Here is a 26,283-nt window from a genome sequence, read left to right as displayed (position 1 = left end):
CTGTGGGCTTGTCTGTATAGGACTGTCTTGACTGATGATTGATGTAGGAGTGCCCAGCCCACTGTGGGCATCACCACCATCTCTTGGGCAAGAGGTCCTGGGCAGGAAAGAAAGCTAACTAAACATAAACCAGCAACAAGTCTTCCTCCAGGGTTTCTGTTTTTAGCTCCTACTTGAGTTCCTGCTCAGACTACCCAGGATGATGGATATTGGTATAAACCAAATAAATGTACCCCCCCACCCATCCAAATTGCTTTTGGTCAGAGGAAACTAGTTCCCCACTATTGTATGATATTTTGTTTGTGTTCTGACAAATAAAGCTTGCCTGGAGATCAGTGGGTGGAGCTAGCTACACTAGTTAGCCATAGAGGCCAGGCAGAGGTGTCACACACCTTTAATCCCAGCCCTTGGGAGGAAGAAGCAGGAAGATCAGGAGTTCAAGGCCACCCTGGGCTACCAGTCTAAAACCCATCACTAGGGAGGTGGGGACAGAAATATAAAGCAGGTGGAGAGAGGATCTCCCCCATTCCGTCTGAGGATTCTTAGAGGCAGGAGCCCCCATTCAGTCTGAGATTTAGTAAAGGTGAAAGTCTCTGGTGGCTGACTGCTCTGCTTCTCTGATCTTTCCGCTTTCACCATAATATTTAACTCCAGGATTTTTATTGATAAGATCAATCAGGATCATGCTTCACCCCACAGTCTGTGATGTGGAGCCCACAAAGAACAGAAAGGACTGGCAGTGAGGAGAGATGGAACAAGACACTGGCTGGGCTCAGAGGAAGACGTCTCTTGCCACTCAGCTCCAAGCCCCTCGTGTAAGACTGACTCAAACCAATTCTGCTGCCACCTGTGTCCCCAAGGTCACCTCTCTACACAAAGCATTCAGAGACCCGAATATCTAACAAGCAAAGCCCACTCCAGATAGTCTTGGAAAGCTCCCAGTGTTGCTGGCTAGTTCTGATGTCAGTAAAACTGCAGTGACCCTAGAGGAGAAACAAGATGTTCCTGGCCTTCCAGGCTTTAACCAGACTAGCATTCAGAGCTGTTATCTAAGTCAAGACAATTAACCACTGCTGTCTTTTCTTTAAAAATATTGGAGACTAGGCATGATGTTGTATGTCTTTAATCCTAGGGCTGGGAGGCAGAGGCAGGTGGGTCTCTAAAGATTTAGGTCAGCCTCGTCTACATGGTTTCAAGCTAGTCAAGGCTACAAGATTTTTAAAAAACCAAATTCTTGTGAATATTGTATTCTATGCTATGGTTTACAAAATTAACTTTTGTCTCTTCTTCTACCATGTGGGGAAATGATACCTTTGGACTGTCCTGGGTCTCTACCTACCCATGTCTGTTCTCTTCCACATAACCCTGAAGGCCACATGGGGATGAATGATGGCAAGGTGGGCTGTACAGTGGGGAACTACAGACTGGTCTAGGAGGGCCTGGGTACCGTCTTGTGACAAAGTGTCCCAGAGGCTCCTCGGGAGCACATGCCACAGCACACAGGACCTCTAGATCCCTAGAGTTCTGTAGTCTCAGGGTTGAATGCAGTGTATCTGTGTCTGTGTAACTGAATGCAATGTATCTATGTCTGTGTGATTGAATGCAGTGTATCTGTGTCCGTGTGATCAAATACAGTGTATCTGTGTCTGTGTGATTGAATGCAGTGTATCTGTGTCCCTGTGATTGAATACAGTATATCTGTGTCCATGTAACTGAATGCAGTGTATCTGTGTCTGTGTGATCAAATACAGTGTATCTGTGTTTGTGTGATTGAATGCAGTGTATCTGTGTCCATGTGATCGAATGCAGTGTATCTGTGTCTGTGTGATTGAATGCAGTGTATCTATGTCCCTGTGATTGAATGCAGTGTATCTGTGTACCTGTGATCGAATGCAGTGTATCTATGTCCGTGTAACTGAACGCAGTGTATCTGTGTCTGTGTGATCGAATGCAGTGTATCTGTGTCCGTGTGATTAAATGCAGTGTATCTGTGTCTGTGTAACTGAATGCAGTGTATCTGTGTAACTGAATGTAGTGTATCTGTGTCTGTGTGATCGAATGCAGTGTATCTGTGTCTGTGTGATCGAATGCAGTGTATCTGTGTCTGTGTGACTGAATGTAGTGTATCTGTGTCTGTGTAACTGAATGCAGTGTATCTGTGTCCGTGTGATCGAATGCAGTGTATCTGTGTGATCCCCCAGCCCTGGTGGGCACAGGCTAGAGTTAGAAGCCAGCCAGCAGGGGACCACATGCCAGGGCCAGACCTGTTCACAGCAATATCACAGCTCAGAGGCAGCTGCCCCTCTCCCATCTGCTTGCACAGCGGGCAGGTCAGATCAGACTGAACTAGGAGGCCAGGCCTTGCCTTTTTCTTCTGTCTCTAGAAAGGGTCTGGGTCTTCCAGAGGCCAAAGCCAGGGTTCTGGGAGAGGGGTATGTGTATCTATGTGTCAGAAAATAATCTCCTCTGCGCTGTGAGCTGACCGAGATCTCTGGCCTGCCTGAGGTTAGCATGGGAAGCAGGGACCTGGATATTGAAGCCTGAGCTCCCAGCTCCTGCTTCCTCCTTGCCTGAGATAACAAGGCCCCTCCCCCCCCCCAGGGTGAAGTCATCAGGCTTGTCCAGGTGACCAGCCCAGGAGAGCGGCATCCATGTCTCATTCTAGTTCTCTGCTGTCAGAGAAGCAGCTTAGGAAGGTTTAAGGAGGCAGCAGGGTTAGGAGTGGGGGCAGGGAGCCTGTGAATCTCCTCAGCCCACCCTTCAGGATAATCAAGTGGCGGATGGGGGCGGGGCACACACACAAGACACTCACAAGTTCCACTCATTGTTTCTTCCAGGGACAGAGGCCACCTAGAGGTACCCTAATGTCTGTGACCAGAAGAGTGTCTGTCTACTGTGTCCTTAGCCCCAGTGTTGGAGTGGTGAGTAGCCTGGGCTTCCTCTCTTTGTGAACACAAATACAGATGAGATAGCCTTAGATCTTGGCACAGCCCTGGCAGGCAGGCAGAGGAGATGCTTCCCAGAAGCCCTACCAGACAGTTTCCTGAGAGACAAACCTCAAGGTTTGCCTACCTCCAGCCTGGAGCAGGGCCCTCTTGCAGGCCCTGTTGCTCTTACCATCGTGGGGTCCTAGGGTGCAAATGACCTGGGACACTTATTCTGCATCTGGACCTCGGGGAGAAGGGCAAGAGTGGCAGTATTCAGAGCGTGGACAGGCAAAGATGGAGGCTTCCCGATACCCTTTCATTCCTCCAAGCCTGGCTGGTGCCAGCCTGCTTAGCTCCAAGGGGCCTTTCCTGAAGCTTTGGAGCACTAAGGCGGAGCAACACTCGGTTTTCCTTAGTCCTCTCTGCACTTACTGGGGTCTGTGAATGCAGTCATGAAACAACCAGGTATTGCACGCTACCACAGGCTGCCCTGTGCAATGGGGTCTCAGCAGACATGGCTTTGTACCCAGAGCCCAGGGGGGAAACTGGTCTGGAGAAACTCCCTAGGTCTTGAGAGGGCGTGGTAAGTCCAGAAGACACTCAGCTGCGGTGTCTGCGCCTCCCCCCTTCTGCAACCGTGCCTGCTGGTCTTGTCTTAGTGGTGGTTTGGGGACATAAATGACTGTGCCACCGAACACCACCTAGAAGAAAATCGCTTTCTGTAGGGCGGGGCTGCGCACACAAAATCTGCAGAGCAGACAAAGACCGAGCACTGGGGACAAAGACTGCAGCGGGGACAAAGATTGCTGCGAGGACAAAGGCGGAGCCGCAGCTGCTGCGTGCACGCGCATCGCGCATCGCGCATCTGCGCGCTAGTGCTCTGTGCTCTGTGCTGCGGACCAGGCGCCCCCACCTGGCCTTGAGTCTGGTAAACAAGTTCATTGTTCAAAATCAGTAAAGGCAGAAATTCTCGTTCCCAAATAGTCCTCGGCTCTGAGGCAGGGGAGGGGCAAAGAACGCCCCCCAGAGTCGAAGAAGGGCGATGCCAGTCAGTAGGAACAGTAAGGCTAACAGCTCGCAATCCCGGCGATTTTGCGCATCCCCGTCATCCCCTTTCTTTGCTAGGAAGGGCTTCGCACTCTTCCTATGAACACCCGCCGTTATCCAGCAGTCAGCGTGCACTGTAACCCCACGGGACCCGCGTCACTAGCCGCTGTGAGAAAAGACCCCGCATTGCGGCTATGCGCGCGTGCTCGCGCGCTTGGAGGGGGTGGGAGGGAGTGTGTGCACCGCGCGCGCTTCCCGCCCGCTTTGCCCCAAATCTCCGAGTGCTGCAGTCTACTCGCCCCCGCCCCCGCCTTTGCACACACGTCCCCGCTGTCTTGTGGTGAGCTGTGATGGAGAAGGCGCCCAGTGACCGTGGCGAGGCAGGGACTGAGCTGCAGAGACGCGAGAGAGGGAGGGAAGGGAGAAGCTTACCAAAGCCTGGCCGCTGCAACATCTGCCTCCACACAAAGCTCACTGCCAAGCCAACCGGTTGGCGGGAGGCCAGGAGACCCCCGCCCTCCTGCTGGCTGTCTCAGCTGTCTCCAGCACTGGGGCAGATTGTGCTGCTGGCGGTCTTGGCGCTGATACCCTCCCCCCACGGACCATCAGACCGGTGAAATGGTGGGCAAGCTACACACATTCATTTAGGAGTTCTAGAAGAAGCAGGGAAGGTCCCCGATTCCCAGTCAGGCGGGGTCACATAGTCCGGCTGACCCCACCTCCACTCCCCTCCCATTACTTGAAAGAACTGCTGGCCAAGAACAGTGGGATAGAAAAGCCACCAGGTCCTTCTGTAGTGCTTCTGGGCCTTCGTGGGTAGCAGCCCGACCTTTCCCAACCAGTCTGGTCCCTCAGAGTGGCTTCTATACGTGTGGAGCTAGGGTTCTAACTGGGTCCTGCATGGTCACACAAAGTCAACTTTGCTCAGATGCCCTGGTCTTGATGCTATTTTTCCTGCCTCCTGCCAAGGGGTAAGGGTATTTCAGCCTGGAGGCCTGAAGAAAAGAGAACTCAGTCTCGGAACAGAAGGCAGCTGGGAAGCAGGTACCCAGCTTAGCCGCAGGTTTTGATGTGGCCTAGGACCCAGGGGTGTGTTTGTTATAAGGTAGGTAATCAGGCTACCCGCCCCCCCGCCCACGCAGCATCCTCCCCTGCCTTCCATTAGTCATAAGCACCAGTAGGTTACCTGGCTTTCTGGGCTTCCAGGGACCAGCCGATGTTTTGTGTGCTTGAAGCTATTGCTTAGCCTGAGACTCTGCTTTCAACACAGGGCTCTATACTGGTCCTAGCATCTTTGGGTTCCACCCTCATAAAGCTGACTGGGTCACTCCAGGAGAGCCAGGGCTCTGTAAGAGCTTCCTGCTCCATTCCCCATTTGTTCTGCAAAACTGAAACCGGATTTCCTGAACAGGAGCCCCTGGTCACCCTGCCCTTCTCTGTTACATACTGCAGGTCATCGGCTCATACTGGCTTCAGCCTCAGCCAGGGATGCTGCCAACACCAGCACGGTGCTCCCAGGCAGTGCTGCCAGGGTACAGATGCCTGGTGACCCCAAACCACCTCTGGGAGTAGCTCCGGAGAGTTCATGGGCCAGGGAGGCTGCCAGACATCCTGTGGCTATGGGGGCAGGGGCAGGGATAAGGTTAGACTGAAAACACTGAGCTCTAGAAAGTCCTGTGTGTACAGGGTATGAAGCAGCATCCGATGGGAGAAAGGCTGAAGTCAGAAGGCTACATGGTTACTGTGTGTGAGTGGTACATAGCCCTTCAACATCCAGGCACTGTTGCAGCTTCCAACAAAGGTACCCCATAGTCTGTCACCTCCATGACCTCTCCAGATACTAGGGTCTTGGATGTGTACCCTTTGCAAAACCCCGCCCCAGCTCTAGGGCATCTTGCATCATGTTCAAGGGGAAGACAGAAAGCCTCTAACCCTGGAACCCTTTAGTCTGTCTTTGCCATTTTTTTTTCCCTGCAGAGATTTTGTTGCCCCCTAGATAAAAGAAACCTATTCATCAACGCAAGGCCAACCCCACTGACCCTAGAAGCTCCTGCCCCTCCATGGCTAGCAACTTCTACTACCTTCTTTGCAATATACTTTCAGCCACAGTCATGAGCCTGGGCCTGCCTTAGAAGCTGCACAGGGCACAGGCTTAAATAGAAAGAGCCAAGAAGCTGGGATAATGGGAGTGATGAGCTTTTGGGAGGCAGCCTGGCTAGTTAGTGATCTCAGGTCCACAGCCTGGCGACCCAAACCTCTGAATCTGAATAAAGCCTGGGCCTGAGGTGCCCCCACAGCACCTCCGCTGCTACCCTGCTGGGGGTGGAGGACTGGGATACCTCCAGGATGCCCCCTTCTTTCTGTAGGAAGTACAGAAGCAGCACTAGAGGCCCATAGTAGCTGTTTGAACTTGCTGCTGGGGTCCACGTAACTCCCAGGAGCTTAACTACTCAGACACCTTGACAGGAGTGACAGCTACAAGCCAGCTTCACATACTTCATCTGTCCCCAAGAGGGGCTGAATTAAGATAGGGCATGGCAGTGACCAGACACAGGCAGACCGACGGGATATACTCATAGTCCAAGGGGAGGACTCAGCAGGTCCTCCTTTGGCCAACTCTGACACCCCCTCCTGCCCTTCTCTTCCAGATCCTTCTTTTTCACATCTACACACCAGCCCTTCTCCCTCTATGCCCAACAAGGTAACCAGGATGCTGTTCTTACCGTCCAGTGACAGCCAGTCGTGCTGAGAGGAAGGGAGTGTGGGCAGAGCCCGGGCTTTGTACTCAAACACCACCGAGTTGGAGATGATCTGATTGTTGAAGGCAACTTGTAGGGTCACAAGACCCGTGTCGTGGGCTGAAAGTCAGAAAGAGAGAAGTCAGGGTGAGGGCCCCTCCTCATTACCCCTCCTTCAGTTAACAACCAACTATTAACCCTACCCGTGCCTACCTATTTCACAAGGCCCAAGGGTGGCATTTCTGGGAAAACTCTAGGCTCCAGATTCAGCAGGTCTCTGGCTGGGATCCCCAGAGGACCCCCCCCCCTGCTTGTTAGTTTTTTGTTTTTTAGTTTTGTTTTGTTTTGTTTGAGACAGGTTCTCACTGTATATAGCCCTAGTTCACCTGGAACTCCGTAGTTCAGGCTGTTGTCAAATTCCTAGAGATTTGCTTGCCTCAACCCCTGAGTTCTAGAAATAAAGGTATATGCCACACACTGGAAAGCCTCTTTGGTTTTAACTGTGCCCCCTGGGATGGGCAGGGACCTGAGCTCAGCACAGGTGGCTTGTCCCATCCATTCTTCCCAGGGTCAGGAACATCTGAGGATTTGTATTTATTTTGCCTCCTCCTGCAGCCATGTCCTGACTCACTTCAGGTAACACCCTTAGTGTTTTAGGAGCTCCTCAGCCTCCTACTGACAGCCAGAGCTTCATCTGAGGCTCTTACCGTGGCCCTGTTGGCCTGAGATGCTGGGGGCCATGTAGCTACTGAGCCAGAGATGCGAGCTCAACTCTTACACTGCTTTCCAATGACTTTGGGAAAGCAGGAGCTTGTATTCTAGTGCAAACACAGGGCTCAACGACTTCTGAATGAGCTAAATAAATGGATGAAAATGTTCTCGTTAGGGCAGGAGAAAAGCCAGCTGGAGGAGGAGAAATATTTCTGCTGGGGTGGAGGCAGCTGTTCTGTGGTCTCCAGTGATATCTTGGAGGCTGTACTGTGGTCCCCCCAAAATGTCCGGAGGCAGCGGTGGCTATGCTAGGGCTTCTTCCCCTAATAGGGGTCAGGTTATGTTTTCTGAGTACCGCTTTTCTGGAGCTGGGACACCAATACTCAGGGCCACCCCCGGCTGGTCGGCCGGATTTCCAGGGAGGACACATGGGATCGTGTTACTGTTTGGGCTCTTGGCTTTCAGAAGCCTACGGGCATGAGGAAGCCATCCAAGTCAGCTGCTCCTGAGGACAGGGCAAAGCTCTGGCTTCCCTCAGAGGACATCTGCAGATTCCACTTCCGATGGGAAACCCAACTCATCGGTGGTGGCCTCTCTCCAGCTGAGGTGTATGTAGAAAACAGGTCTCGGGGATATCATCATTATCCAAGTGTGACCAGCAGGTTTTCCTGCTCTGCTCCCTGGCTGGATGGGACCCATGGTAGTGGTGGTGGTGGGGGGGTCATCTAGGACCTCCCATGGTGCTTCTCTGGACAGGGATCCCCAGTGATATCCAGAGTCGTCTGCCATTCGACTACATCCCTGGGCAAAACTCCAAGACTGTGGTTACTATTCTCCCCTACAGACGTGCCTGGTTTACCAACGGGAAGGAAGGGCTACGGGAACTCTTCGTGTGATCCCAAGGAGCTCTGCTCTCAAGGTGGGGAAGCTGTCGTCTCTGGTGTCCAGTGTCTAGCCAAGGACCCTCTACCATTGCTCTTGCCACTGTCCTGACATCTACACAACTCCTAGCGCTGCTGAACGGAGCAGAGTCTCGGGCATTCCCACCATCCCCAGAGATGCGATGTGGGGGCGGAGGGGGGGGAGGGAGGAGGGCTGGAGGGGAGGGCTACCACTGTGTTGCTGGTATCAGGCCCAGCTTCCTTGACTTCCTCTCTTCCTCTCAGATAGCCAATCAGCAATTCTCAGCCCCATTCATTCATGTCTCCATGGCTTCTGCGCAGAAGAACCATACCTTGCCTGGCTGACACAAGGGCCCCCTGCTGAAGGCAACAATGTTCCTGCTGCGGGGGGGGGGGGGGATGGGGTGGGGGTGTGGAGGTGTGGGGGGTGGCGGGGGGTGGTTCTTGTAGCATCCTTAGAGGAGGTTACCAGGGGAATCTTTTTCTCTAAAAGTCATCCTACCCTTAGCCCTGTTCTCCTGTTTTCTCATTTAGGCTATTGTTCCTCCTAACCCATTCCCTCAAAACTAATCCTTAATCCTTTTTTATATAGGGTAACACTATATAGCCTTGGCCAGCCAGGAACTCACTCTGTAGACCAGGTTGGCCTTAAACTAAGAGATCCACCTGACTCTGGTCCCCCCACCCCACCCCATGCTGGAATTAAAGGTGGGTGCCAGCACACCCTGTTCAGAATCATCTTTTAAATACATAATTTAGACCAAATCATTCTGCTGCCTAAAACCATTGACTTCCCACGTGAGTACAATTAAATCAGACTCCAGGGTGCCAATCCTCTCCCTGCCTCAGGGCCACCATGCCCCCCTCATCCTCGGCCTGTTGTAACAGTCTTCCATCCTTCCCGAATCTGGCTCAGTGCCATCCTTCTGCCAGCCTCCAGGGGATGCGCCTCCAAAGGAACTGCTACTGTGTATACCCTCTTCACTTGTCCTCACTGCCTCTCCTAGTTCCTTTGTTATTTTCTGTCTCCCTGGAGCAGAGTGTCAGCCCCCAGCAGCAGAGACCCTGTTGGTCCAGCTCTTCATGTTCAGCACTCCAGTCCATGGCAAGAGCCTGTTCTAATCACCTGTACCTCCGCTGAGTGGGCTGTCTGAACCCGTGTTCTGCTCACTTTGAGTTCCATCTTTTGCCTTCTGATGACTTCTAGGAGACCAGGTGGGGGGCTTGCAAGCCAGCAGATATCTTGGTAGACTCTTCCACCTCTGGCTCTCTTCTACTGCACCTGGCCTTGCTTGGTAGCCTGACTTGACGGACTGCCCCTGGGCTCAGGACAGTCCCAGTCCAAGAGTCTAGTGTTGCAGTGACAGGGTGAACTTAGAGGAGTTCTGTTCTCTGTCAGGTTTGGTTTTGCCCAGGCAGGTGCTCCCGGCTGCCAGGAGGTTGGCATTTATGTCCTCCGTGCCTCCTCTCCCTTCCCATTCTCAGCCTCTAAGGTGGCCTGGCTTCTGTTCACCTGCCTCTGAGTCCCTCTTGTTGGCAAGGTCAGTTTAGTTCTAGTGTCTGGGGTTATCCATTAAGATCAGCTTCAGTTTCCTCTGAGAGACCCCAGGATGCCATCCCTAGTGGCTGGTATCACCTCTCAAGGGAGAGGTTGGTTGATTTGACCCAGGCTCTTTGGACTAGAAGCTCTTCGAGCCAGGTGCTCCTGGGGCTTCAGTCTAGGCATCTGCTCAATCCATGGCAATCAGGAGACTCTTACAAATGACTTGGATGATGAAACAAGGAACGAGTGAATCAATCAATCAATCAATCAATCACCTAACAGGACCTGTTTCAGACTGGATATAAAAACTGATCTAGCTTCATGGGACATGCTCTGTGAGGTTGGCTGCCAACAGGAAGTGCCACGGTCAGACCATGGCACTCAGCCTCTAGTTTTATGGCATCTGGTAGGAGACAGGCTTATTTTAGAAGTGTCCCAGTGACTAGGCAAGACAGTAGCCTGGGTGGACTCTGTGGATTAGCACTGGGACCCCGGAGTGCAGCGGGATCATGAGAACTACCTGAGGAGACGAGAAGAGCCCTGGCTCCCTCCCCTTGCTGTCTTTGTGAGAGGAGAGCCAGAGGCAAGAGCTTCGCGACCCTTGGCTGTTCCATGTTCCCAGCCATCTGGAAGGAGGTCTCAAAAGACAGATGTTCAGAGACACAAATCTCCAAGGTGAAGTTACACACATGACACATGGTCCACCAGGACCTATCTGGGTGGGACTGACTCCAGCCCCTAGAATCCTCTGCGTCCTGACCTGGGATACCATACAGGGTCAGGCAAAGCCCTGTCCTTGGTCAGGAACCTGCGGCAAGGTCTAGGGATTTAGCCAGGTACAGGAAGCAGCGTCTATTTATGGGCCAGGCGAGTCTCCTTTCACAGCAGGTGCACAGTGGACGGTTTAATAGCATCCCGCCCTCTCTTCCGCGCTAGGATGGGCTGTCTTAGCACAGGGTGGCCATCTGGATGGCTGCCGTCCAATTTCAGCAGTACTGCTGGGAGGACCTGGGGCTGGGTAGGCCCTCTGGAGACAGCCTTAGCACTGAGGGGAGCTGGGTCGGCAGTGAGAGGCTGCTATAGGCACCAGCTCTGGCCGCCTGAGGCATGAAGAGTGAAGGAGGTACTAGGCTGGGCTGGACATTTGATGCCAATTCCCCTGAAGCAGGGCATTCTGATCTGGTGGGTTGCAGAGGAAGGCAACGTGGAGACGAAGGGAAAAGAAGGAAGAAGGGGCAAGGAGGAAGATGAGAAGGGGGAGGAAGAAGGGGCAGGAAGAGGAGGGCAAGGGAGAGGAGGCAGGAGTAGGGGAGGGGGAATGGTTGGTTTGTAAGCTTCACAGTGCCATGTAGGGGACAGGGTGAGTAAGTCAGGCAAGCAGTGAGGAGACCACAGCAGATTGTAGGGGATCCCTGTTGGCCCACACAACCTTGGCCAGCCTGCTTCTGCCCGGGAGTCCCTACTTTTCTTCCCCATCCTGGCCCTCTGCTAGAAGTACTCTTCCTATACAAGCTCTCTGGCTTCAGACAATGGAGGATGTCCCTCTGCCTCTTCCCACCCCATCCTCCTTGTTCTGCCTCTCCTGTCCCTTGCCCAGGCTAGGTGGACCAGGTGCCCACCTAGCTGCTGACGCGAGAGGTTGAGACAAAGTTTCCCCCAGTCTCACCCAAGTAAACAGAAAGCTCACGTTTTCCAAAGTGCTTTCAAGCTCCAGGAGACCCCTTCACAGACCCCCAGCACCCCGAGGTACTTTACAAGCCTTGGGGACACAACAGTGACGAAGAAAGACACAGCATCCTGCATTCGTGGGGCCCATTGGCTAATGGGGGAGTCGATATGGTCAGAGGTCAAGGATGAGTTAGTCAGAGATACCAATCTAGGTGGATCAGAGCTCCCTAAACTGCGGGTCATGATGCCATAGGGTGTTGCCAAGTGGACAGACACAGTGAGAAGCAGCGTGGTAACCGTAAGAGGTTTCTAAACATTCAATAACCAAAAATTCAACACAAATGCACAGTGACTCCTCGCTGCTCCTGGCAGTGCCTGTCCATACTGGGTCAAGTGACTTTGCTGCAGCCGTGGTTCTGAACGCACAACACGTATGGTTTGCTCTGCATGGCTGTCATGGCGTATCCACCTGCAAACACTGCCCGAGATGCTTTAGCTCTGATCCGGGACTTGTCTTTGAGGAACTGCGGTGTGTTTGCTGTACATACCAAGTTCTCTGCTCTTATGGACATACACGACTTGATTACTGAAAACAGACTAAATATTCCCTGTCATTCCTCAGCCTGTAAGTATCAAATTAGTCCATTTAGGTTGTATTGTATTAGCATGGTTGCTTTCAGAGGTTGCTTTCTGAGTTGCTGATTAGTTTCATTAAAAAAAAAAATCATTAAACGAATTTTGGCCTGGGCTTAGGATGACACTTCCAGCAATTTCTAAAGTGACCTTAAACAAATTTCTCACATTTTGAACTATATATTTATGCAAACTGGCATTCTCAGCATCAATGATTATAAAATCAAGGTATTGATCAACTGGAAAATATTGAAGATATTCTATGCTCTTTAGTATCAAATGGTCAAGATTTTTTTTTTTCGAGACAGGGTTTCCCTGTGCAGCTCTGGCAATTTTGGAACTAGCTATGTAGCTCAGGCTGGCTTTGAACTCACAGAGATCTGCCTGAATACTGGGATTAAAGGTGTGCACCATCACCACCTGGCCAAACAGCCAAGATTTAATATTTTGTGAAAAAATAAACAAACCCATCTATTTTGTTAGGATGCAAATTTGATTTCATCTTTAATAGATGATGAAATTATATGAATACCAAATAATTATCTTAGGACACATTTCTTTATGGTTTGTTATCAGTTTCTGACTTGTTTACCAAGTTTACATGCCTGGATATCTGAGGTCACTCAGAAACTTCTCAGATATAAACTGGGTGGCTGAAGACTTCATGAAGTCAATGACGCAGAAGCCTGGGGATGGGGAGGGAGAGGACAGACACAGAGGGCACAGGGCTCTGGCTGACTTCCCACGAGTCTCTGAGGCCTTGGAACCAGAAACCTATTATGTGTGCTTACCGTTTTCCCTGGGCAAGTCTCTCAAAGGAGCGTGTGTTCTTTGCTCTTAGTGTGACACCCCTCCCCACGTGGCTCCCCACAGCCCTGACACATGGGAGCCTTCCCTGAGCCCCTCTGCCCTGTGCCCCAGAAGAAGCAGTATTGTGAACACAGGGTCCTGAGCTCCCTGTGTGGCAGGTGGGCCTGGGTTGGCGCAGGAGCGAGGTCAGCCCTACTGTACACCAGGTCTTGTCTGTCACTTTGGCTCAGCCCCAGCCAGGGCCATCTTGGCTATGTCAGCTGACTAATTGAGTCTTTAAATAGTCCCTTTGCCATGTTTTCTCCACAATCCCCATGGAGCATGTCTGGTATTCCCAGTTGATACGGGCTCCGTGAACCCCAACTGATGATAGAATAGACCGTGTGGGCACACTTCTTCGACACGACTTGTTCAAGGTCATCCCAAGGCTGACTCAGAGTCTACTGTCTCATTCTGTCCCCTCCCCCTTGCTGGTACAGCCTCCTCACCTGGGCAGTAGCAACGCAGCACCCCAGGCTGAATCAGGGATGCGGGCACGGAGATCTGGTCAAACAGGCAACTGTAATTATTGCTGGCTTCCTGCCATGGGCCTGTGATGAGGACCTTCACTCCTCCCTGCAGAGAGAACAGACATGGAGCAGTGGCTCAGGGAACACAGTACATGGGAGGTCCCAGCAGCTGCAGGCTCGGATGGAAAGGGAGGGGCGAGGGCAGCTGGCTAGACATGCAGATTCCCAGCCCATAGCCCAGCCTTCCCATAAGCCCTGATGTGTGAGAGATTCCTTCTAGAAGAGAGGCCTACAGTGGTCCTGACACCCAGCGGACTTCCCCAGTTGGCACCCAGCACCCTGACGCTGTCCTGGGTACCTCAGGGTTCCATGACATGAGTTGGAACAAGGCCACGTTAGCCCATTGGTGCACCCGAGAACCAGCCAGCAGGTTCCCCAGGAAAAAAGCAGAGTGGACATAGGAGACTTTCAGTCATGCATGGAGGAAGAGGTGGGGGGACTCAGATTTGAAAACAGCCCCCCCCCCCAGGGACAGATATTCCTGTAAGAAACTGAAGAGAAACCCAGGACCCTCAGGGTGTGGTAGGAGGTGGGTAGGGGTGAAGAACACGGGGTGGAGGGGGAGAAGAAAGGAAAGAAGCATTCAGAATTCTGATATAGCCCTCGGAACTGAGCTGAGGCCTGGGATCCAGGCTGAACCTCCAGTTCCCTGCCTGCTGTGTCACCCGGGGTGCCTCGAGCTAAGTAGACATGAAGAACGGTCCCTTGCTGCCACTCCTGCAACACACAGGCAGGCAGCAGCCTGGAAGCCTGGCTAGGGCCTTAGCTGACCTTCCTCAGATCCAGTGGATGGAAAACCGTCTTCACAGACCCAAGGTGCCAAGGGTGAGACAGTATCAGAAAGGCTGGGCCCTCCCAACCTGCTCTGGCCAGCAGAAATGCCCCAGAACAAGCAGCCTCATGAGGCTGCTCCCAGGAAATCCCTTTCAGAGCCATTGTTCCCGTTAGTGATTAATGGCACCTCCTCTCTCTCTCTCTTTCTCCTGAGTCCCAGGTGGAGGAGGCTGAGAGGTCCCCTACTTACGGCTTAGCCAAGAAGAGAGGCTGGTCATTCGGGGTGGAGGGATGCTCTGCCCGGGGATGCAGAGGGCAGGGGCGCTGGCCTCTGGCTCTCCTGGCTAACCTTGGATAGACCCACCCCAGAGGCTCATCCACCCCACCCCCAAAACAAGTAAACACCTTTCCCTGCAGGGGGGCGGAGAGCTGTGCTGGCCAGGGTGGAGAGCGCCACCTGGTGGCCTGGCTAGAGAAGGCTGAGAGGCGCACCAGGAGTTGAAACGAGGCTAAGGCCAGGTTAGGAGCCGCCTCCGCAGTGAGCCCTGTCTTCCCCACCGCTCCAAGCCAGGCTCTCTAGTCCTCCGCTGCTGCCCCGGGGCCAGCCAGAGTCTATCTCCTGTTCATTCCCTCATTCCCTCCTGCTCTTCTCAACTTTTGCCTGTCCCTACCCTGGAGGGAGCTCCTAATTCTATACCCATCTTTGCTATCAAGACCCCCTACCTACCACAATGTTCCCTGGAACGCAGGCTTTGGCATGGCAGGACTGGCCTTGGGCACAAAAATAGCAGCTGGTGTTTGCCATGATGGTACTCTGGGCAACGTGTGGCCCAGAGCCAGCAGAATTGCCCGTGGCGGGAAGGCACCCTCCTGTGCTGGCAAACAAGCCCTCCTCTGGGTGGGGATGTCTAGCTTCATGGTCACTTTACCGTAGTGCCACCAGATTTGGAGGCAGTGGAGAGAGCGCCAGGCAGAGTTCCACAACCAGAATATGCCCACCCCATCTCGGATTATTCACAAGTATATTTTTGCCCACATGTATATATGTGTGTATCCAGTGCCCTCAGAGGTCAGAAGGCAGCATCAGATCCCCTGGAACTAGAGCTACACTTGGTTGCGAACCACCACTCGGGGAACTGAGAATCACACCCAGGACCCCTGCAGAGGAACCCGTGCTCTTAGAGGTTGAACCCTCTCCTCTTGCAGTCTGCTCTTGCCTTGGGTAACTGTGTGACCTCAGGCAAGTGGCCCAGTCCCTCTGGTGGCTGTGGTTATAGATGCCTTTCTTTTCCCAACAGCTCTGCTGAGTCGATTCAGGGCTCTGTCATTGTGTTGGTGTAGGAGTTGGAAGTGGCTGCCTGGGTGTGATGTCATGCTCTGAGCCTGGTTCTCCCATGAACCCTGGGAAGTGGGAGAACCCTGGCTTCAAAAGGCCACAGACAGTTACCATGGGGGGGGGGGCGAATGGAATAACTGCAATCCACGGCTGCTGGCGTGATGCTGGGCTGCCGTGGGGGAACAAAGAACTGCCGAGAGGACTGGAGAACATCAAGACCTTCTCCATGGCAACTGCCGCAGGACGCCTCAGCATCCATCAGTTCCAGGGACAGTTGCCATGGCAACCACTCGCCTGGCTGCACTGAATCACTTGTGATGCCTGCGTGCCTGACAGTTCTAATTGCAGCTTCTTCTGCCCGGTGCAGAAAGAGCTAGTGGCGGGAGATGATGCAGGGGGAGGCTTGGGGAGCAGTGGGGGTGCTCTCTGAGGTCTCTGTCCTGTGAGCCCTGAGACAAAGGGCCTTGAGTCCCAATGTACCCTGGGTAGATGCTGAGGCACAGAGAGCATTGGTGTGTGTGCATGTGTTCTAGTGTATGTGCTGTGTGTTACGTGTGTAGTGTGGTATAGCGTGTGCCTTTTATTCTGGGTGTGGTGTACATCATATGTATAAATCGTATGTTCACTTTGTTGTGGTGTGTGTGTGTGTGTGTGTATTGGGGACCAGCTGAGAGGTGACCCAGTGGGTAGCGTGGAGGAGACATGGGAGCAGACATAGGAGGGAAGCACACCCAGAAAAGAGCCAGTAGCCCAGGCTAGGCCCGGCATGCCTGGGAACCATTGCAGCGTAGAGCTGGTGTGGGTGATAGGCCAAGTGACCACATAGCCTGACCCCATCTTTGTGACTTAATGCGAGGTCCCAGCTACAGGGCTTGTTAGAGTTCTCCCTGAGCTTGCCAGAGCCCCTTTCAAACTGGGCTCCTGATGAAGTCACCTCACACACACCCCATTATCAGCTGGCATGGAAAGAAGGCATGATACCCGGAATCATGCCTACAGCGGGTTTGAGAGGGGACTTGGTATCAGGAGAGAAGTGATGCTTTCTTACAGAACTAGGTGACCCTGCTATCGGCCTGGGGAGAGTATCCTGGGCAGGAGAGCCTGGCAAGGAGGAAGTCACCTTGGAGGCTTCACTATGAGGTCCTGCTGGGCACAAAAATGACTCTTTGCTTTGATCAAATTGATTCTATTTTGCTTCCATTTCAGGGTGCCGGGAATTATCAGGGTTTCTGGAAAATCGGGGTTGGACACCAGTGACTACTATTGCATTTGCCATCCTGGCCTGCCCTCTGGTGGACAGCTGCCGAATTACAGTCTCCGGGATATGGTGGAAGGCTGCATAGGTTGGTGAAGAACCAAGGAAGCCAGACTTGCTGAAGACCTCATTCAGAAGTTAGAACCCTGGCCTGGGTGCACGCTCGCGCGCCGGGGAACAGGCGATCCCACCTGATGGGTGATCTACAGCCTGGGCTGGAGCATACTGCACGCCTATAGGCTTGTATGAGGGCTGCTCCTCCCAAGTCATAAGACACAGTGGTCAAGTCCACTCCCTCTCTTAGGTGTTGCTTGACAAGGGAACTGAGGCCCAGAGGGTCAGACTTCAGAGTCCAGCCAGAAGGCAGATTTGACCTCTTCCCAGAATACACCTCTCCTTCCTGTTCCTTTAAACAGTTTCCCCGAGCCTCCTGGAGGGTCTCTGGATAAGAACAGCAGGAGGAACATGATGCAGGCCTGAGAAAGCAGGGTGACAGCCAAGCCACGCCAAGAGGTAGCCCAGTAGGGCTCTTCTAGGTGCCTACAGAAGGGTTGGACTGTGGCAGAGTGGAGGTGGACAGGGTGACTTTGCCTGGGCACATAATGCTGCCAGTCTTCCGAGACTCCAGGATCCATTGCTGCTTTACATTTTTTTCAATTTAATTTTTTTATGTGTATGGGTGCTTTGCTTGAATGGTATTTGTGTACCACATGTATGCCTGGGCCAGAAGAAAGTGTTCAGATCTCCTGGGACTAGCATTACAGACAGCTGTCAGCTTCTATGTGGGTGTTGGGAATTGAACCTGGGTCCTCTGGAAGAGTAGCCGGTGCTCTTAATCACTGAGCCATCTCTCCGGCCTCTCCATGGTTGCTATTTTAGAGATAGGGAAGGTGGCAACTTCTCCAAGGTTGCTGGAGTATAAGGACAGAACCAAGCTCCCCACCAGATCCTCCAATTCCGGCCCCATGCTCCTGGCCATTCACCTACCATGGTGGTCTCACCACTCCCTCCAGCATCCTGAGGATGCTCACGAGACCGTATGGGCAGCAGCTGCTCTGTCTCGGGTCTAGAGGCTGGGCTACTCTGGCCTGGGCATTAGTCTGGCTTTACTGGGGGAGAGGAAATATGAACCTAGTCCCTGCCCATCACCTAGATGATGTGGCGGGGGAGGGGGGGAGTTATGGGCAGCCACCCTGGGGTAAAGTGTCTGACCCAGAGGCTGTGCTGGCACAGCCGGCCAGATCTTCAAGCTCTGCCACATGCAAGCAAGGTATCTAGGGGATCTGGAGCCACACTGCCCCCTTCCTAGCCCATCCTATTTTAGTGTCCCCGAGGCACGACCTGGGTCTTCCTACAGTCCTTGTTGGGGCGGTAGTCTCTAGAGTGAGAGCCCTGGAAATCAGCCATTGGTGAAGGGAGCACAGGCTGGATCTTGGGGCACATACCATGTTGATTTTGTAGATGGCTGAGCGTCCCAAAGTTGCACCCTCCCTATCACTTTTGGTGGGAAGTTCCCCCACTTGCTTTAGTGAAGCCGAGCTTGAGCTACAGGGAGCAATAACCCCAAGACTCTGATGTTGATTTCTGATGCTTTTAAAAGTAGTTCCAAGACACCCTCCATCCCCCAAAGAAGGGAGGGTGGAGAGAGAGTGGAAGGGAGGGCAGGGGACAAAGCAGGAGGAAAGGAGAAGGGGAAGAAAGAAAAGGGAAAGGAAAGCCAAGATTGTAGCCAGAACACAGCAGGCTGCTCTGGCCAGAGCTGGGAAGGGCAGCTTGCCTCCTGGGATAGCCCTGACTGGAAAACTCCTTGCTACAGTAATGTCTTTGTGCCACCGCGGGAGGGAACAGCTTTGTGTTTCCGGGCAGAGCTCCATCCAAATGGCCGCATGCAAACAAGCTTCCCAGGATGCACCGCGGCACGGGTGAGATGGGTGTAGGGCGGCGTGTGGTAGCACCTGAAGCTTACCTCTGGGTAAGACCACTCTGGGGAGTAGTCAGTCACCATGAACACCCGTCCACTCTGCTGCAGCATACCCAGGGTGCCCTGGGCAGAGGCAGCGGAGACCACCTCGGCGACATGCATGTAGGCCATGGCGCCGGCCCCGCCCTCGGCGCTGCTCAGCTGCAGGCTGCCCTGTTGGGGGCTGCAGCAGGGGATGCACATCTCCGCCTGGGTGAAGGGTGCACGCGCCCCATCTTCTGACTGCGAGAGTGCAGCATTGTCCCCCGACACCAGCTGATGCCCGTAGATTGTACCACTGCCCCCCTCCACAGAGATGAAGTCATTGATCAGGTCTGAGAACTGATTGCTGAAGGAGATGTCAAAGTGGTCCAGGCTGAGCTCCATGTTAGAGGTGTTGCCCAGGCTGGGCTGGGCCACCGGGTAGAGTCCCTGCACCACATTGCTTGGGAGAATGGGGACACCACCTGCACTGCGGATCACCCCATTGGTCTCTGGTTGCAGGTAGTGCTCTGAGCCACAGGCCTGCAGCTCCCCAGACTTGAGGAGGACCTCACCCCCTTCAGCTGCCTGGGAGGTCTCCATGGTAACCTCCCCTTCTGCGGTCATGGCCTGGAAGTTGGCCTGGAATTGCATGAGGTGCAGGGAGGAAGTAGACTCTATCCGCGTTTCCACATGGCCACTGCAAGAGCTGGTTTGGGATGAGGCCTCCGTTTTCACCGTGGGCATCACAAAGGTGTTCCCGGAGTCGCTCAGGCTGCTGTGGGCATTCTGCTCAAGGGGTAAGGGTTTGCTGGCATCCTGCAGGAAGAAGCTGGGGGAGGGGGTCTGGTGGATGTGGGGGCTGTGGCCCGTCTGGCTGAAGCTGGACGTGTAGTCCTTGTTGGAGTCTATGGCACTGAAGTCCATCTGCTCAAGGGTGGTGCTGGGACTCAGGCCACCGCCCGACGGCAGGAGGCTGGATCCCGCGGTCAGGGTGAGGGAACTGGATGCCGCTGCAGCTGCTGCCGAGGAGGAATACGCCGCCTCTTTGGCCATCTGCTGCTCGAAGGAGGTGTCTTCCGTCTTGATCTCCTTGGTGAGGACGCTGGTGAAGCCAAAGGCCCTCTCCGAAGGCGGCGAGTGCCGGATATTGGTGCTAACCATCTCGGCTTTTAGGCCCCCACCCCCGTATGTCTGGCCCTGCTTTGGATTATTGAGGAAACAGTCGGGGTCAAAGTTCATGGTGGTTTCTGGAATCTTCCGGCCACCATCAAGGGTGGTGGAGAGGACCAGCTCTTCGGACACATTGGTGGGCAGCATGGACAGGCTATCTGAGCTGCCCGTGGTGGGGAAGGCAAACTTATGGCCGTCAGAACTTACAGCCAGTACAAGGCCCTGAGAGGCATCAGGCGAGAGGAGGTGGTGGTTGGGGCCGGCGGTGGGGGACATGGTGTACACGGCCTCATTAGTGACCTCGGACATGAACACTGTGGCACTTTGGGACAGTCCCCCCATCACAGAGGCCACTGCCATGCTGGACACACCTGTGACAACTGGGCTGTCTACCATGTCTGGGTCGCTGTTGAGCCCGCTGCTGATGGACACCGGGGAGCTCTGGGTGGTGTCAGGGACCTCCACCTGATTGGTGGAGGAAACCTCCGTGCTGTTTTGGTGTAGCAGTGCTGGCTTGGCCACCTTGCCGTTCCTCTTTTCCCGGCTTGTGCTCCTGCCATGGCTGGGTTCATGCTTGCCCTCCGACACATCATTATGCTGCACCTCGGAGTGGCCCCCGTAGCCCCCAGCCCGTGGCTCCACCTTCGGTGAGATGATGCGGTGTTTGGCACTGTTACACTTATGATGCACGCTGCTGCCCGCTCCTGTGGAGATGGGAGCAGAACACACACACACATATGCACGCACGCACACACACACACACACACACACACACACACACGCACGCATAAAGTCAGAGCTGGGACTTCGACTGATTCTTCTCCCAAGCAGTCAGAACCCTTTGCAAAGTCCCCATCCAGACCCCAGGCAGGACAGTCCACCATCTTTGGACACTTGGGATCTCCTCTCACACCTGCAGTTCCGCCATGCCCTATGTGACCATCCTGCATGATCAAATGTTTTGAACCTGTTGCTATTTTTCAAAATTAGCAGGATGTGGTATGTAGCACCCAGGGTGTTGCTTTCCAGAAAAGTCCTCTTCACCCCACCAGACAGACACTGCTCATCTGGAAGGATTCTTTCTGAGCTGGAAGACTCATTCCAGGGACTGTGGCTCTGTCTTCATGTCCAACCCAACTTCTTACACCCGATTCTGACTGTGTAATGCTTCAAGAAACCTGTGACCTTCAGGACCCTTGTTCTGGGGACCAGGAACTGGAGATTGGCCCAAGGTGGTAAAGAATACGCCCTTCTCCAGGCCAGGTCTCAGAGCCTAGAATCAAAAAGCATTCTAGACTCCGCTCTGGGGCAAGAACGTATTTAAATATGTTTATTACATTAAGTTGTGGCATACGTGAATGGGGAGGGATGCACGAGCCGCTGCAGGTGTGGAAGTCAGGGGACAGCTAACAGGAGTTGGGTCCCTCCATCCACTAAGTAAGTTACAAACTCAGGCTATCGGGCTAGTTTATAGCGCTTTCACCTACTGAACCTGCCCTACATGGACCTGTCCTCAACTCGTTGGGACTTTCGCATCTTCAGGGGTTCCTTCCTTCCTTTCCATTAGACGAGGGTCATCTGGCTTTTGAGAAAAGGGCGAATTCTTTCTGATTCTGTTTTCAGGCTCACTACCTAGGCTCCTAAATGTATGAAGCCTTCACAGAGCAAGGACCCAACTGAGTAATGGAAGCGTCTAATGAAGGCGACCAGGGGAGGGGAGAGGCAAACCCCACCAAGCAAATGGTGTGGTCAGAAAAGCAGAGGTATTGGGGGGGGGTAGGAAACCCTCCCTTCCTGGAGAGACAGATAGGTTGGCTTGAGAGGTCCCATTGCCTGGGGCAGATGCTGATAAACCTCAGAACTGGTGACCTGAGCCTCTTGCTGGGGCTTCCTAAGAACATGACCCCCACGGGCACCTGCTGGGAGTGTATGGAGGCCCTGGACCCCAAACATCTCTACTCTCCTGATGCAGCTGTGTGTTGCTCCTTGTCCCTACACCTCACTGGAAATTGCTCTCTCTTTCCCAAAGCAGGTTATGATGCTGATTCCGGGGGCAGGGGGAAGAACCAGGGTAAAGGGCCTACTGGGTGCCCCTTTTAGCTGCTGTGATACCAACTGGTTCCTTGTCTCTTCCCTCTCTGGCTACGATAGGAGAGCCCGTTCTCTACATTCCCCAAATCAGTTGTCTGTTCACAGGGTGCCCCAGGACCATCTGTCCCCAGAGACCTCCACTCATTCCTTCCCTTGCTGGATTGGATAGCAGTGTCTCCCCCACATCCCCAACTGTGCCCAGTGCCACCCCCTGCTTACCCCTCTCCTCACTGGACAGGACAGCAGAACCCACCACTCAGTACCCAGTACCACGTGCCCCCCAGGGGCCCCAGCTCACCCAGGCTGCCGGTGCAGAGGCAGTTGTGGGTCCGAGGCTGGGGCTTGGTTTGGTGGCTGTCAAGGATCTGCTGCACCAGCTGCTCCACTGAGAAGCCCGAGCTGCTGTTCCCATTGCTGCAGGTCCACTTGATGCCATGGACTGGAGATAGAGAGGGGGGAGTGGGGAGAGAGAGAGATAGGGAGAAGGAGAGAGAAAGAGAGAGAAGGAGGGAAAGAGGGAAGGAGGGAGAGGGAGGAGAGGAGAGAGAGAGAGAGAGAGAGAGAGAGAGAGAGAGAGAGAGAGAGAGGTGTCAGGGGCTGCTGGTGATGGGGCTGTCCTGGAGATGGTATCAGGTTCTCTGAAAGCTCAGCATGCTGGAAGGCCGCTGCTAGGATGGGCTTGAGAGGCCGAGTTAGCCAGCAGAATCTCTGCTCTTTTAGGAGATCCGAGCTCCTCCTTACTTTTCTCCCTTTGCTGAACTGGGTGAACTGGAGTAGTAATTTGTCTACAGTCTCACTTCTGTCTGTCTGAAGTCAAAGGCACTGGGAAGGCTCTTTGGGGGTTCCCAAGAGGAGGTAGAAAACAAGGATGGGAGGAAGACCGGAAGTTTGGGAGGCTCGTCGTGTCTGCGGACTATAAGACTTTGTGCAGACTCACAGGGCAGAAGCAGGAGGGTTCACTGAGCATGTGGCAGGGGGGCTCTCCCCTATAGGAAGACTTCAGCTTCCTACCCACCCCACACTTCTCTATTCCAAAGGGAATCACAGAGCTGGAACAGGACTGATAGGCCCATGATCCCACATGTAGGGGACTCAGTCCCTGTTCTCACTGATGGTCCATTATGTCTACAGATGCTCTGGGGTTTGGCTCACTCTTGGGTGTCTGCAGTCCCTGGAGTTGGGGGAAGAGCCCAGAAAGAGGTTTCCACCTGCCTGGCAGGATGAGGCTGGACAGACCCCCTAAGACAAACCGACAGACCCCACCAAGAGCCCTGAGGGGGGGGGCATGGCTCTACCCAACACTCTGGTATCTCCCACAGTGAACCCCCAGCATTGGGGTTCCAGGAAGGAGGTGAGTGTGCAGGAAAAAAAGGCAGAGAGGTGGGTATCAAACACGGGGACACCACTAGGGCTCCAGAATGCAGCCATAGGGGGTGCCTAAGCCACAGGACACGGAGGAGCTGGGGCCAGGCTCACACCTGGGTTTGAGGCGAGGGTTGGCTCTTGTGTGAATTCAAGGCGCTTTAGTTGGCCTCTCTGAGCCTGCTTCCTTGTCTATAAAGTTAAAATGGGAAAAGACGGGGGTGTGCCTTGCCAGCGAGTCAGGGAGAAGGCCCATCTGTATGTAGCTGTGAAACCCGAGCACAGAGTGTCATTGTCATCGCTGTGAAGGGTGAGGACAGTGGCATGGTGACGTGAATGAAGCAGGAGGTGACAACAGTGGCTCTTGGATGTGGCTGTGGCCCACAGACATCTGAGGTTGGGAAAGGAGCTTCTTGGTGGGGAATCCACAGACAGCTCAGCCTGCCAGACCCGGTGCAGACCCCACAGGAGGTCATCGGCCCAGGTCGCTTTTCCTCATTGCGTCAATGGTGGGTTTTTTTAAAGGGAAGAAGCTGGGTCTGTGGTTGGGTTCTGGCGGGCATCCTTCCAGGCTGTCTTCCTTTGGGCTCCTCTTGCCCACGTGGCCGGCTGATGGTTACCTTCCTTGTCCTTTACTCTGGGGGTCTTCAAGGACTTGCCTCCAATATCTTCTGATGCCCCCAGTAAATTCCAGCTTCTGGTGGGCCAAAGAGGATGAGCCTAGGTGGCATTTGCTGCTACTCTGCCCATCTGCCTAGCCTTGGAGATGTCCCTGCCTGTGGTAGTCCTGTGCAGTCAGACAATGGTTTGTGCTCCATCCTTCTGCAGGTGGGGAGGGGCTCCCTGTGTGTGTCCCAGTGGAAATGGGAATCCCCACAGATTCAGGAGGCCTTAGATCTTGTTAATTACCCCCATTTGGGTTTCTTCTTTCTGAACATTGTGTTCCCAGGACATCTCCAGGAGCCGGAAAGTATGGCCCAGGCCTGGGTTTGCCTGCCTCACCACAGCCACGGCATCTCCTTTCTAAGTTATAGTCTATTTTCCCAGCACACAGGCTGGACAACAGGAGGGGCCTGGGCAGGGGCCAGGCCCTGACCTCTCCAGGTTCATTTCACAGATGAGGAAACAGGCTCAGGGAGGGGAGATGATAACACATATCATACCCAGGAGCTGGAGGGTACCATGGAGGCTCTCCTGCCCCGCCAGAATGTGCCACAGCCTCTACCAGCTGTGTGTCTCCTCCTGTGTACGAGAACTTGACTCGGTGGGGCTGAAGTGTTTCAGGAATGTTTTAATGCTCTCACAGTGTGTGTGTCTCTGTGTATGTCTATGTATATGTGTGTACGTGTGTGTCTGTGTGATGTATGAGTGTGTGTATGTCTGTATATGTGTGTGTGTATATCTGTTTGTGTATGTATGTGTGTCTGTGTGTGAGCGTATATATTGTGTGTGTACATGAGTCTGTATGTGTGTGTGATTGTATGTGAGTGTGTGACTATGTGCATGTGTCCTTAAATGTCACCACGATAGAACACAGAACTCTGTCCTGATCCTAACCTAGCAAGGAGTTCAAGGTCAGGTAGAAGGTCCTTGTATTAGAGCATCCACTATGGGAACCTTGAGCAGGCGCCAGTTGCATGTTCCTTGGTGACCTCTCCCCCCTGCCTTGAATTTGGCTTTCTAGAGAGGTGATTGTTCTCAGGGAAACTCCACTGCTGGCTTCTAGCCACAAGCCAGCAAAGATGGTGCTTTGGGCTGAGTGGGTTCATTAAGGCTCCACGGAGCTGAGGGTCTGACCAGCTCCCCACACTCCTGCTCCTCGTCCAACCATGCAGACCTCATCCTCTGCAGACCTCAGCCCTGCTGCCTCTTGCTTTCTTCCTGAGGTTGTGAAAGTTACAGAATGAAAATCCAGTGAAGGGAGACAGATTGCAAGCCGTGAATTTCTGGATGCTTAACACAAATTACCGAGAGTCTCGGTCTATCCAATGTGCAGATTGTCTTCCCCCTCCATCTGGGGGAGGGAGAGAGAAGCCCCCTCCTTCAGGGAGGGGAGCCGTTAGTACTGAATATCAAACACCATCAAGTCAGCTTTTAACACGCATGCTCGGCGTCCCGACATGGACCGAATCAGTGGGAAAGGAGATTTCTACAGCGGAGGAAAAAATGTGTTTTGAAAGGAAGGTTCATAAACGTACAGGGCACTTGCTACTCACCACCCCTGCCCAAGCCCCACACCTAACCTATGACAGCAACAGAAGGGAACTCAGGAAGTGCCCTGGATCAAATGCAAGGTCACAATGGGGCACTGAGAGCCAAGAAAACAGCCTTGCTGGCTCTGGGCCACATTCACCCGCTCCTGGTCACTACTCTTCCTCCCAGCTCAGGAGGAAGCCCCAGCTCGAAAGAATCTCAGACCCTCTCTTTGGTTCCCCTACGCGGAGCCTGAGTGGTGGTCCCTGAGCTGGCCAAGGGGTAGAGGGGAACCTGAGTCCCCGGGAAGACAGGGACAGGGTATATCCAAGAGAGGGGGCAAAGCAGGCACGGGGCGGGTAAACTGGCCCTAGCCTAAGCCTTCCCAGGATAGGAACAGCAGAGAAGACCACATTGACCTTCAGGAAGCAGATGCGGGGACCTTAAAGGACTCCATCTGTGGCTTCCTGCTGAGCACTCTGGGGGGAGGGGTCCCTGGGCTGCCTGCTGAGAGGCTGTGTGAGGACCTGTGGTAGAGCTGCAGCTGGGGGATGGCTGTCAGATAAACCAATTAACTCACACCATTGCCCACCTGCCTAGCAAGATGCT

At 53.7% G+C, this 26,283-nt stretch overlaps 1 protein-coding gene across 9 annotated transcripts in view; it reads right to left on the bottom strand.

Moving 5' to 3' along the window:
• Window positions 1-26,283, bottom strand: part of LOC121441719 (calmodulin-binding transcription activator 1-like) — an 840,008-nt gene that overhangs the window by 67,179 nt on the left and 746,546 nt on the right. For all 9 annotated transcript variants that reach the window (XM_041642950.1, XM_041642948.1, XM_041642949.1 and 6 more), the window contains 4 exons: window positions 22,418-22,558; window positions 18,880-20,732; window positions 13,468-13,594; window positions 6,698-6,832 (listed from right to left, as the gene is read on the bottom strand). In XM_041642950.1, the coding sequence (XP_041498884.1) occupies window positions 6,698-6,832; window positions 13,468-13,594; window positions 18,880-20,732; window positions 22,418-22,558 (2,256 nt within the window). The remainder of the gene's footprint in view (window positions 1-6,697; window positions 6,833-13,467; window positions 13,595-18,879; window positions 20,733-22,417; window positions 22,559-26,283) is intronic.

Source organism: Microtus oregoni, unplaced genomic scaffold (assembly GCF_018167655.1).
Source record: "Microtus oregoni isolate MIOR12 unplaced genomic scaffold, Mior012 000081F_ref0000091, whole genome shotgun sequence".
In the NCBI taxonomy this organism is placed as follows: Eukaryota; Metazoa; Chordata; class Mammalia; order Rodentia; family Cricetidae; genus Microtus; species Microtus oregoni.
Note: the sequence above shows the minus strand (reverse complement) of the source record. Positions and strands in the feature narration are given on the sequence as shown.